This window comes from Phalaenopsis equestris, unplaced genomic scaffold, assembly GCF_001263595.1.
Source record: "Phalaenopsis equestris unplaced genomic scaffold, ASM126359v1 Scaffold000273, whole genome shotgun sequence".
Lineage (NCBI taxonomy): Eukaryota > Viridiplantae > Streptophyta > Magnoliopsida > Asparagales > Orchidaceae > Phalaenopsis > Phalaenopsis equestris.
This window is the reverse complement of record NW_018164715.1, coordinates 289,146-302,748: the sequence shown is the minus strand read 5'-3', so window position 1 is coordinate 302,748 and position 13,603 is coordinate 289,146. Positions and strand designations below refer to the sequence as shown.

At 31.4% G+C, this 13,603-nt stretch overlaps 1 protein-coding gene across 3 annotated transcripts; it reads right to left on the bottom strand.

Moving 5' to 3' along the window:
• Window positions 1-1,656: 1,656 nt before the first annotated feature.
• Window positions 1,657-13,157, bottom strand: LOC110024769. Of its 3 annotated transcripts, none has more exons than XM_020724924.1 (11): window positions 12,954-13,157; window positions 11,957-12,440; window positions 11,089-11,187; window positions 8,815-8,915; window positions 8,643-8,714; window positions 8,446-8,536; window positions 3,752-3,832; window positions 3,369-3,431; window positions 3,124-3,246; window positions 2,736-2,774; window positions 1,657-2,063 (listed from the first exon to the last, which is right to left on the bottom strand). In XM_020724924.1, the coding sequence occupies exons 2-11, from the start codon at window positions 12,287-12,289 to the stop codon at window positions 1,926-1,928; spliced, it is 1,140 nt and encodes a 379-aa protein (XP_020580583.1). In that variant the 5' UTR covers window positions 12,290-12,440; window positions 12,954-13,157; the 3' UTR covers window positions 1,657-1,925. The 3 variants fall into 3 exon arrangements, with proteins under 3 accessions (XP_020580583.1, XP_020580585.1, XP_020580584.1); XM_020724926.1 differs by having other exon boundaries at window positions 12,979-13,157; XM_020724925.1 differs by lacking the exon at window positions 12,954-13,157 and adding an exon at window positions 12,584-12,920.
• Window positions 13,158-13,603: the final 446 nt, after the last annotated feature.

Sequence of the window (13,603 nt, the reverse complement as noted above, 5' to 3'; positions counted from 1 at the left end):
AACTTAAATAAAAAAAATCAAATAAAATTCATGAAATTCATAAGTCATTAAAACTTAAAGTACACCATAATATTCACTAAGACATAAACTTAAACCAAAATAAATAAGCTCATTCTACAAGGTATCTTTGGATGAGGTAACAAATAGTTGGTAAGAAAAAATCCTTCAGTCATTCGTCATCAAACAAATTACAAACACTAACCCTGGGACGATAAAATCATGAGATCTTGATCATGCTCATGTTAAAAATCAAATCAAAATAAAATTATAATAAAAATTAAATTAATTAAAAGATACAACAACAACAACAACAACAACAAAGCCTTAATCCCACTACGTGGGGTCGGCTACATGAATCCTTTTTCTCCATTGCGTCTTATTTAGTGTCATAGCTTCATTTTGTTCTAGTAAATTAAGATCATTTATTATACAATAAGTCCAAGTCTCCCTAGGTCTACCTCTGCCTCTCTAGTAAATTAATTAAAAGATAATCAAATAAAAAAAATCAAATTAATTAAAAAACAATATAATTAAAAATTAAATAAAAATTAACTATGGTAAAAATCAGACTCATAAAATCCCAAAGAAATTAAAACGTAAAGTAAGCCTCTAATGAACAAGCAAAACTAAATGCAATTTAAATAATAAACCTCTGGGATTACAAAGTTCTCTTGGAACACAACCCATGATTGCTGACAAAAATCTCTCGATCAATTGAGTCAACTACCTTTCCCGATTAAGTAGATCCAAAACACTAACGACTCAGGGAGATGAAACCATAGAATTTTGACAGGAGCCATCTTAAAAAAAATTGATTAAGCTTGTTAGCTTACACTCACCAACTTTAAACTTCATAAGGTAATAACACTTTAGACGTCATAGGATTAAGTTAGGCTGCACTTATGTTATTGTTTTGTTTGCTCGTTAGACCTCTGTTAAGATGAGCAGATAATCTTTATTTTTATGCATAGATTTTCTTTACATGTTTCTAAGCTATCAGAATAAATTTAGGATGTGTTAATTTTATTTTGCAGTATTGTTGTAGCTAATACTAAGTTGTCATTGTAACATGAGTTTTTCTTTCTTGAGTTGTCTTATCTTTATAGAGTTAGAGTGCGTTTTGGTCGGTCGACTATCAACATCCAAACTATCCAAGGAAAAATGAATATGAAGCGAATGATGAATCTCAACTAAACTAAAAACACTATTTCAGATGATGTTGATGGACGAATCTGACCTATATTTAAGACTAGTACCCACTGATCGTCTTCTATATTGTATTGTGCTTTTGCTCGGTAGGTTTGACCCAATTTTAGGTTGGTACTTTGTTTGTGTATTTTGCTAGATTATAGATAGGCTCGTTTAAAGACTAAATTTTCTACCCAAATCAAATAACTTCAATTTAAATTTTCAAAAATTAAATAAAACTCATAATCAAAATAAAAGTTGCAAAATTATGTATCATAACCAAATGCTAAAAGTAAAGAAATTACCACACAATTAGTCCTAAAAGAAACAATCCAAGACACATCAGAGCTGCGGTAAAAATTTCGTTTGATTTAGAACAAGTGCAATCTGCAATTACATCTACGTCAAAAAAAAAAAAAAAAAAAAAAAAAATACAAGGTTTAACCATGCTGACAACGGTACACAAAATTGATATCCCAAGGAAAAATCCTCAAGAAAAATTACTAACCATTTTTTAAAAAAATAGCACCTACTCACCATGATTCAGAATAACAAAAGTGAAGCAGTCATCCATAAAAACAGCTTCACATTCAGCATTTATATGCAGGGTGTTTGATCATTCAAATTTACAGAGCTCTGAGAAATTGAATGGCACAAACCTGAGGATCTCTTCATTATAAAGTGAGGAGAGAACCGGGTGAACTAATCAAGAGGTTCGACAAGAATAATGTGATCATTTAGAAGGCTATAAAATCTGTGTAATTGGAGAAAATATTCATCAAATTGTCGAGGGCTTCGGGGTAAAACTTCCTGGCAAAAAGATAGCATGGCCTTCTAGTCCCATTCCACAAACATGGTTTTTGCATGACAACTTTCTGCAAAAGCAGGAAAGAAAATTATATTGTGTAGCAAACAGATGATGAAGGAAAGATTAAAAGTCTAATAACCTTTAAAGAATTATGCGGAAAGAAAGAACCATGTATCATTAGAGATTCAGAGAAGATGAAGTGGACGTCGAAAAAATCTAATAACCTTTAAAGAGCTAGCTTCTTTATGTTCGGAGAAATTTATAAACTCGATCTTTAATTGCTTATAGGAAGATTTACATATATACCACTCGATTCATAAGAATTTACATATCTATACTTCAATTTTTACATATACCAGCTTATAGATAAAGAGGTGTATTTCTTTTTTTTTTAAAGTTAAATTGGTGATATTTTTGATGTGATATGAAAGATTTGGACACTGAGAAAGTAAAAAAAATAAAAAAGTTTAGGTGTTAGATATGTAAATACATAGAATTAGGTGGTATGTATGTAAATGCCCCTTGCATATAACTGTCTTTCATGGTCTTTGATATGTTGAGCAAGGAGGAAAGTGCCATATGAAGCCGGATGATGGAATGTTTTCTAAATTTGATTTTATTTCATAAACTTAACAAAAAAATATACTCCTCCTATGTTCAAAGTCTCATGCAAAAGAATCCTGAGGTCATAATTTAGAGAGGGCATTAAGCCAAAACTGCTAACATACGGTAATCTTACCGTTGCTTCACTTGTAACATGGAAACTCTCGTCAATAGACTGCACATAACAACAGAAAATGATCAATTCATTAGCAGATAAGCATCAGCCGTTCGTACATGTAGTATTTTAAAAAAAAGGGCATTTACATATATACCGCACAATTCTTATATATTTACATATCAAAAAAACAAAACTTTCATATTTACATAGATGCACTCAAATCTTGCCCATCATATCAGAAATACTACTATTACTTTTTAAAAGTGAAATACAACTTTCATGCATAAATTTTTAATACCAAAGTGTTATAAATGTAAATCTTAAACTTAGGGTGTTAGATATGTAAATACAAAGAATTGTGGTTTGTATGTAAATGCCCAAAAAAAAAAAATACAAAACTGCATACTTTGATTTTTTTGAGAAGCTCAAATGTAATGTCTTCCGCTCTATATAACTTAGGATGCCATTTTCCTTCAGACCAGTCTACATGGGTAACTGACCAATTAGCTATACCAGTAGGATCGGCCATCTGGGATGGGCCATCTAAAATAAACAACATGGCAAAAAAAAAAAAAAGTCCAGATGGAATTAAAAAACAAATAAAATAAAAAAAAATTCAGATAGAACTAAATAAGAGCTAAGGTTTAATACACTGAAGAGAGTTGGTAAATAATGCTCATCGGAATAGCAGTTTCTGTTGCCCTCCATAGCAGGCTGTAAAGACCAAAGAGGAGTCAATATTTAGAATCATTCTCATGAAAATAGCCATAATGACTATGATTACTTAAGAAAAAAAACTATATTGTGAGAATAGAATGTTTTAACAACTTCCGTTCGAATATTTATGCAAATAAGTGCATGCAAGTTCCTAAATTTTGGTCAAGTTGCAAATTTGGCACAGCCAATGTAAATATCAATGTAAATAAGTGCCATAAGGGACCAAGAAAATAAATCTATTTAATTTTTTGCAGTCCCTTATGCATTTTAATTGATATATGGTAGTTAAAACCACATCAAATAAGAAATGGACTCACCTTGCAGAAAAGTTTGAATTTTGTGTAGTAAAGGTTGTCCGATAGAAGTAGCAAAGCATGTTGTCGCTTGATCGAAAACCACTGCAGAATTGAAAAATCTTGAAATTTATCCAAAATAAATCCTTTTAACTCCTTTAATTGGAATACATGCCATTTAAATAATATGTACATCATTTAAGCATTTTATATTATAGATTTTATACCAAAAAGAGGACAAGTAGCTAAAGAACAAAATGAAATGTCGGATCTGCCGACCCATGAAGATTCAAACAACCCTTTTAATTTCAATATTATCACAGCATAAAGTTTCACAACACAATAAAATGATTTTCACCCTGCTATATACTAAGTTCCATGAACTCAAATTCATAGAGCTGTTGGAATAGTGCTATTTAATGCATTTATTTAATAAAATTCCTACCCATTTCTACTCTTAAATGTTTTACAAGACCAATGTGGATTTTGAAATTTCAAATTTGTGAACAAATAGCCACATTGCATGCATTAAATAATTCTCTTCTACACCCAATACCTTTATTAGTATTTTCTATATTATATATTCTGATGAAAAAATGTAGCAAATACCTTTAGCATCACCAAAGTAAAATCAACATCATTTTCACTCTCCTATATGACAAGTTCATCAAAATCCAATTTATAAAGCTCTTTGAAGCATGTTATTTAATGAGGTCATAAATGATTAACAAGATCGATTTGGCTTCTGATGGTCCAAATTTAAGAATATGTAACCAACCAGCATGCTTTAAATAATTCTGTCCTGGATCCAATATTTTTTTTTTATTACCAACATAACCCTCTGTTAATACATCTATTTTTATATAGTTTAAGAAAATTTCTTGCCAAAAACATTTGAAAGATGTCTTTTCTCGATGCAGTGGCTAGGATTACCGTATCAAGAAGTTCTCACAAGTTCTCCAGAAGACAAGGAATAATGCATTATTTAGGGCTAGTGTTTTCCTTGGAAGAGAAAGAGCCTTGCAATTTTCTTATCCTAAGTGTGAGGTAGTTGTATTTAGTTTTTCCCTAAGAATCATTTAGAGCCGAGAGCAAACAGAAATCTGAATTTCACTTATAGAGATTATTTTGTCAGTTAGCAAACGGTGCTGATTACCTAGTTCAAATTTTCAGGTCTCAATATAGTGGGATTTAATTCCAACAGTCAAAATCTAGCCAACTTTTGATTGCCGTGAATAAAGTTCCACATTTCATTCTGTCATTATTTTGCACCGGCATCAAATTTTAGTATCAGAGCCCTAGGTTTAGGAAGCCGCATTGAAGACATCAATACCATCAAAGTCAAGAGATAACAATAGAAGATCTACATCATGAAATCCAATAATTACAATTTAGATTAGAGGCATGAGAATGCCTTGGGCCTAATTTGCATTTGCTCCATTCGGATGACAATTGTGTGGAATGCAAAATGAAAGACCCATTCCAATAAGCGGCATGTCAAGAATCATCTAGAGAGGACAAACCTTATCATATCAGAGAATCATTAAAAAGTTATCAAGATTTTGAGGTTAATGTAGACATTTTGGAGTTCAAGGCAGTTTTTTGAAGCATAATATTAGCAAGATTTAGAGATGAATTTAACTTCTATCCAGCCCACACCAAAAAATTAAAATTAGACCCAACGCTTCGATAAATCAAATTTTCTGCATTCAGTCTTTTTTTTTTCTCACGTTTTGTCATTTTTATGACGTAAATTTGGATTTGCTAAATCCTATTTCAATACGAATTTATTGTGTCGTCCCTCGTGAGCTCCTGAGTCGCACACTGAATTTGATAAATCCAAATAAATGTACCTATTTAACATAAATCTAAGCTTAGCCAAACACCGCCTAAGGGTGGATTAAATGTTGATGGTCTTGTAGACTGGATATATAGTATGTGTTTGAAAATGAAGATATTGATAGGCGCGTAAACTTTGTGGCAGTCAGTTTAAAGAAAATTGCACTTATTTGGTGGAAGATTCTTGAACAAAACGAGGGCTAGAGAGTGAGAATAATATCATCACACAGGATAAATTGAAAAAATACAAAAAAAAAATGTTTGCCATTTCATTTTAGGCAAAATGTCTTTATTAAGTCCCATAATTTTTAGCAATGGGGGTTGCCTGTAGTTAATAAGGTTGGCTTCAAATATTTGATGCTGAAATGTGATTTACGCAAACCCAAGGAGAATGTCATTTCCCGATTCATTTTCAATCTCAATTATCTATCTTTTATCAAATAAATAATAATTAATAATAATACTTATTAGATTTTAGGAAAATGACTGTTGATAGAAATAACTTCAATTACATCATCAGTTTCATAATTATTTGGCTATGTTTTATTAAGGTTATTTAACTTATATATTTTAAAGAAAATCATATATCTAATTATAACGCCTCATCAGAATTGAGTGAGGAATGCATCGAGGGGTATTTTATTTAGATTTATTTTAAAGTAACCCTAATCTAAATGCGCACGCCTCATCAAAACTAAGGTGAGACACATCAGACATTATGTGAGATGTAAACGCTTATGTAATACACAATAAGGTCAAAGCCTTATTGTGTATTTTCCAAATCATATTACACAATTTTAAATCATGTTATTTGTTAACTATGTTGGTTTACCTGGTTCAAGGTTTCTGGTATCTAAATGGTGGTATTTTATTCCAATAATCTTGAGCTAAACAACCTTTTGATTGTTGTGAATAAAATTTCATCCCTAAATCTATCATTATCTTGTATCAGTGTCACCTCAATTTACCCATAATCTATAGAGAAAATGAAAAAATAATAAACAAGTTGCAATCATAATCATATCCAAAAGACTAACTTCTCAAACCTCCAAAGCACTAGCCCAAACTTCCAAGGCTTAAGCTTTCAATCTATTTTTGAGATTAAGAGCATATACCAAAGGATAGACAAAATAACAACATTCTTGGATTGGAACTCATTTGTGGATGGTTGATCGAGTTTTATAGTATGATTTGAACATAGAAGTCTTACAGAAAAACCTATATAGATTAAATTACTATTTATCCTACATAATAGTGATACATAAACTTAATTAACCCCACAAAAAAATAAAATCTAAAATTGTAAACTATCCTACATAAAAGTATTCTAAGCAATTCAAACTAGTTATGACAATGAATTAATAAAATACTTTCTAATTTCTTTGAACAGAAGCTGCCGCCTATTTTCTAGTTTCGTGGATAATTTACAAACTATATTGGCATGCTAACATTATAATATTACATTCATGAATCATACAATTACAATAAAAATCTGCATTTATCAATTTTGCAATATAAAACTAAGTTTTGTGTATTATTTTGCTTGTAAGAAAAATGAAAAAAGAGTTGGATTCTCTAGCACATCATATAAAAGCACAACACAAAATTATTGAATGGCATTGTAGCATGTGTCTATACCATCTATAATTTCTGCACTTTAATAAAAAAATATTTAAATATTCAAGAGACTATTAAGTCAATTCATGAACGCAGATAGAAAATTGCCACTTTATGAAAATGGAAACTCTAAACGTAAGTAGGGAAGGAACCACTTTGAGAGGACCATAGAAAATTAATGATTACTTTAATGCATACAATATTCTTGAAAATAATGAAGTATCATATGCTAATACTTCAGAAACGTTAATAATGATGAAATAACAAATGTAGGACACACAACTCATGATAGAAAAAATCAAACTTTGGTTAAAATAAAATATATGTTCCCAAGTATCATACGCAAATACTGCTTATTCAATTTAATAATCTGCATCAAGCCTCACTTAATGCAAATGAATATTTGAATCGATTTGAAGAACCTTCATCAAGACCTCTGTTAGGGAAGAAGATTGGGTAACAAAGACCAAAGTTAAAAATGGCATGAGATTTGAAATAAATTAAAACCACCAACCTGATAAACTAGAGAAAGCCTTTCACAGAATCATTGAAAATGAAATACTTTGAAAGAATAAACAAAATAAAAAGACCTCTTCCAAAAACACTTGCACAAAAAGTTTGTAATATGATCACGAACTATCACAGTTTCTCCTAAGGACAAACCACCTGCTAGAAATTTTAATTATTTAAAGGGAAATTTACTTACGTGTAACACAATTCTCATATATTTACATATCTCACACCTAAACTTTCATATTTACACGCATAACATTCAAATCTTTAATGTCACATCAAAAATAGCACTATTACCACTTTTCATGCAAGTTTTAAAACAATAAAGTACAATGTATGTTAATATGAATGTTTAGGTGTGAGAAATGTAAATACATCAGAATTGTAAATGTCCCTTTTAATAATGAGGCAAAGATGGCGTTATTATGATTATCTAAAAAATCTAATTGAAACTATTCCCCCTAATTCTCTTCTTTCCCTCCTAGGAATTCTTCCCACAAATGTACAACTCCACTCTTTCAAGGAATAAAATGTCCCATTTTCTCATTGCTCATGGGCACTATTCCTGAGGCTTCTTCATAGAATGAGGTCATACCGGAATTATGAAAGACTTCCATAACGCTATTCACATGTAGCACATATGTATCTTTTTACCTACAGTGCCATGTATGCCATATTTAAGTCATTTTCTACATAATTATGAAACTTTTTTTAAATGTAATTTAAAATAGAACCAAAAGTCAGCTTACTTGTGAGCCTTTCCTCCAGTCCTTTCTCTCGATCACCGGCAACATATTTTCAGAATATCTGCCAGCACCAAGCGGGCCAGGATCTTCGAAACTGAAAGTAGAGTAATTAGTTAGTAAATAAATCATAAAATGATACCTAAGAAATATCTGACAGACATTCAATATTTTTACCGATATAGGAAGAATCCAATGCTTACCTGTCAACATAGCTGATATTTGTTTCCATGAGATAATCATATACATAGTTGAAGTTATATAATGGTACACAGCTGTAATATAGAAAAATGATACAAATATTTACATTTTACTTCAGAAATTTATAAATGAGCAGTAAAGAATAATTAAAATTCAAAAAAAAAAAAACAACACCTGTCAGATAGCAGCACGAAATGCTGATTATCAGCATCTTGGAGAGCATTTGCTAGGAGTCTTTTCTCAGCATCTACCATTGAAATTTGACCCCAAAACACCTGAACATATTTATAATGCATAATTAACAGTCTGCTCGTATAATCTATAATAGTTTAAAACACAAAATATATGCACACATCATTTTATTAACTCTATTCACATATTTTCAATAAAATTACTAAACAAATAATTTATGTGCATGCTCACAATTGATTTTCTAAGTTACTATTTTCAAATGTAAGATAAAAATTATTATTGTTGATCTACAAACCAAAGAACCGCCTAGAGATATGATTTCATCATTCATTATGAAGATGTGACCGTCAATCAAGCTTGATAAGAAATTGATTGCTTGTAATGCCTCATAAAAAGTATGGCTCTTACTTTTTTTAATAAAACAATTAAAATTATGATAAAATCGGAGCCAAAATCAGCAAACATATTATAAGAAATATGTTCAAAAACCCAAAATAGGGCCAATTTAATTAATCTCCAAGCAAATAAACAAGACACAATGAGTGATCTATTATTCAAAAGGTAGATAAACTCTCTACAATCCCTAAATGCCACTAGGCATAAGAAGACAAAAGGAGAACTGTAGGAATTTCAAAACATGAAAACAAATTATAGGTGATTAGCCCTGATAAATTACCCTCACAACACATTCAAACTTTCCCTCCAAAACATTCAAACTTTATAGAAAAAATTACTATTATTAACATATGTGGTTAATTTAAAATTTTAATGCAATTAATTAAGAAACACTATTATTAACATATATGGTTAATTTAAAATTTTATGAATAAATTTAAAACTTAATTGAGCCTCCAAGATCAATTTTACTGAATAAAATAAATGAATTGCTTAAATAGCTATATTTTATTTACATAAATCATATAATTTAAATTGGGAGATGAATCATTTGCCAGTATCACTAGATTAAAATCTAATTTAAAAAAAAAAGGAATTTTGACTTTTAGTTCAGCATGATACGCAAAATTAGAGAAATATTCTTGAGAATTGACTTTGGATGAAAATGCCCCACTACTGACCACACAGTACATATTTAAGCAGCTACAACTGACAATGATTTGCAAAGAGACGAATAAAAGTCAAACAAAGTTCGAACATAAGGGATATCATCTTCTAGAAAAATTCAAAACATTTTTGAAACCAACTCGAATATCTCTCTCTCTCTCTCTCTTGGCTGAATTCAACTAATCTAAGTCATGACTACAGCATTCTTGTGAACTGCTTATAAATATGTAAGTTGAATCCACTTGCGACACCTAGGTAGATATTGTGAGAATAACAATATTGATAAGCACATGCACACATTTATGCACATATAAAATAATTCTCAATTCAAGTCGATTAATTTAAAACTTGCATTTAAGGAAACTAATTTGATTTTTAGTTTAAATTTAAGCAATTACTGAACAAGTTTTCAATGTAGACCATAATTGTCACCCCTAGCAAATATCATAGGCAATGCTTTTGCTAAAAACCCCTATTTCTAATTTGTGCTTTTAAATCAAATCAAATAACAAATAATGTGAAGAAATAGATGGTCTCATTAGAGTATCATGGAGCTAAACTACATTTTCAGTTCTTCCCCTGAAAATAAAGTAGTCAGTTAATATAATATAGCATAAGAACATCCATAAAGATATATAAACATGTTGGCATGTGCAATAGGTCCATCAAATAAGAATCAAGGGGGCATTTACATACATCCCACACAATACTTATCTATTTACATACCTAACATTTACACTTTAATATTTACATTCATAACACTCAATCTTTAACATCACATCAGAAAAATTACTTTTACTAACCTTTTAAAAGTTAAATGCACATTTTTATGCATAAGCTCATAGCACCAAGGTTTTACAAATGTAAATATCAAACTTTAGGTGTTACATACGTAAATTCAAAAGAATTGTGTGGTACGTATTAAATTGCCCAAAATCAAAATACAAACAAGAAAACAATTTCATGTTGAATTTGTCAGGATTCTTCAAGTAGTGACCTACAAAGCCACACTCTTTTTTTTTTTTTTTTGACTTCTCAAGTGACACTACAAAGCCACACTCATTTTTTTTATTTTTTTGACTTTTCAAGTATACAAAAAATGATTTATTTCATCATTTTTCATAACAAAGTTCAAATCAGAACCAGATGCTGCAAGTCTTGAACATTGTAGTTTGGAAAAAAATTAGAAAGTACCTTGTCACTGTGAATTTCCCGGCCAATAAATAGTGGGCTCACATGAATTGGGTTTTCCCTTGAATAATGTACATAAATGGAGAACCTACCACCATGGCCCTGTATATAAACAACTTGGTAAAATGCAAGAGAAATCAACAAACATAAGGAAAAAGGCATATTAATTAATGATGTTCTGATAAGCACATATAGCATAATTTTACTCATCGTTCATTCCCATCAAGTAGAGCAGAGTAAATTGTATTATGCGGAAAAATCTTTTTAAACTAACATCTAGAACATAAATATTTTTTCAAACATGCCCTCCTTCACTAATACAAAACCCTAACAAACATGCAAATTTATTTCTACATGAGTTTCTTTGAACAAATGCAAAAGATCTTTCACAAAATAACCCTTTTTCCTTAAAATGATTTTCATGGCAAAGGGAGAAAAACTTTGCAGTTGTAATTATTTATGTATATATGATAGATGGTTCCATGAATGGAGACCATGAAAGAGTTTGTAAGAACATAAATTTTTACCGCAGACTTGGGAGCCTAATGCACATTTGATATAATTCAAGGTAGAGCTAAATCTAGAACTTTGACTAGAATTTGACACTCCAAATGCATCTATCATTGGGCAAAGAGAACAATCATAATCTGGCCAAATAAGAATAAACCAAAATTCTTATTTTAAAAATGTAATATTTTTAAAATACAATTACAACATAGCCCAAAAATTATTCCACATTAAAATATACATATATCCCATCAACAAATGTCATATCGTATCATCCATATGAATTATACGCTATATTCCCATGCTCCAAATTGTAGAAGAACGAACAGAGACGGTGGATCAAAAATATGAGCTAAGGAATTACCAGAAAAAATTTCTCCCATAGTTTCTCAAAAGGCAATGATCCCCTTGTCAAGAACATGAAAGCAATTTTAGAATTTTTTTTGTGAGCAATTTGCATGGACAGAATGTCCCCTATAACAGCCTTAGAGATGAGCTCCTCATCAGTTAGAACTCTAGCTGGTGCTGGTGGAAGCCAGTAGTCCAACTGGTTGCAAACTTTCGATAAAAGGTAGCAAGATGAATATTGCTGGGGCGGATGAAGATAGACAAAAATCAATGATAAGCACACCAGAGAGATTAGTGCAAGGATCCAAAGAGGCCTCTTTGATGAAGATTTCCCCCGTGGTGCAGCCATTATTGGAACATCCAGCCACCCCAATGCCCCTTTATTTAAAAGACTTCATCTTTAGGTATGCAACTTCTCCATCTTCATACCTTCTTCAACCGCAACCGACTTTCTTCAACTCACAAAATTACCACATACTAACCAATCACGGTTACAGAAACTGAAAAAATCACACCCAAAAAAAAAAATCTATTTAAAAGAACTCAAGTAGAGAAAGAATTCGAAAGAAAAGTGATGAATTAGAAGTTCAACAGCCTTATTGGAAGAAGGTTTAAAAAAAAAAGAACAAAAAGATGAAATTACGGGGAGGACGGCCTTGATCCCCCCTATTCATAGGAACCCTATCCGACCGCACCCCTTATTCTTCAATGCCGCCCATCAAGAAACAGTCATTAACTACTTTTCACGACGAAAAACTATTAAACCATGCGAAAACATGATTGGTTCCACAAATACGTCATCCAGATACGACAGGAGAAGGTAGATGAAGTAATGAAATTGGCACCCGAATTTACATCGAATAAAATCCCGGGCTTATTTTAACCGAAAATAAACAAAACCAGTCAAAGGTCAGAATTCCAAAATCAACCCTCTTCTCGATCTACAACATACTTCTCGAGAAACGAGCAACAATGGCCGAAGGCAAGTCGGGTCAAATTGAGTTGAAACAGACCTGAAAGTTTGAAGCCGAAGCGTACCGAGCTGGGAGAGCTTAGATTACGATAGATCGAGAAGACCGACGCAGAGGTTGATTCAACTTCTAGTTGCAGAAGTTTTCGCCGTCTTCGGGGTGCTCCGGCGGCCGCCGGCGAGTCGCTGGAGAGATCTCAGGTGGCTATTCGCTAGAGGCGAGTGCAGAACTTGAAAAAGTAGGCATGTGGTGATTTTGTTGGCTTTCTTCTGATTCGGTCCCTTACAATAAGCTTATTTGCATAACTACGCAAGGTAATGAAAAATCATCTTTGCCGGCAATGAAAAATCATCTTATATTAAATATGGGCCGTTAAAACGAGCAATGATATTAATCTGGCCGTTGCTTGAACATTTTTCTTATTATAAAATTTCTTTTATTTTTTATGAATAGTGCAGGATCAATAAAAAATGTCAAGATTTGGAACACCGAAAATAAGAAACATTTGCCGAACTTTAAATATGAAATTTCAAATTTTAGCATTTTGAAAGAGACAAATTGGTTCCTCTTTCTTTGGACCGTAAATTCGTAAATAGTACGAGCAATTAATGCTTATTTAATGAGGAAGCAATAAGGGGATATTAATCAGTAATCCGCATATAGAGTTACGTGTAGATTTCAATGAAATCATG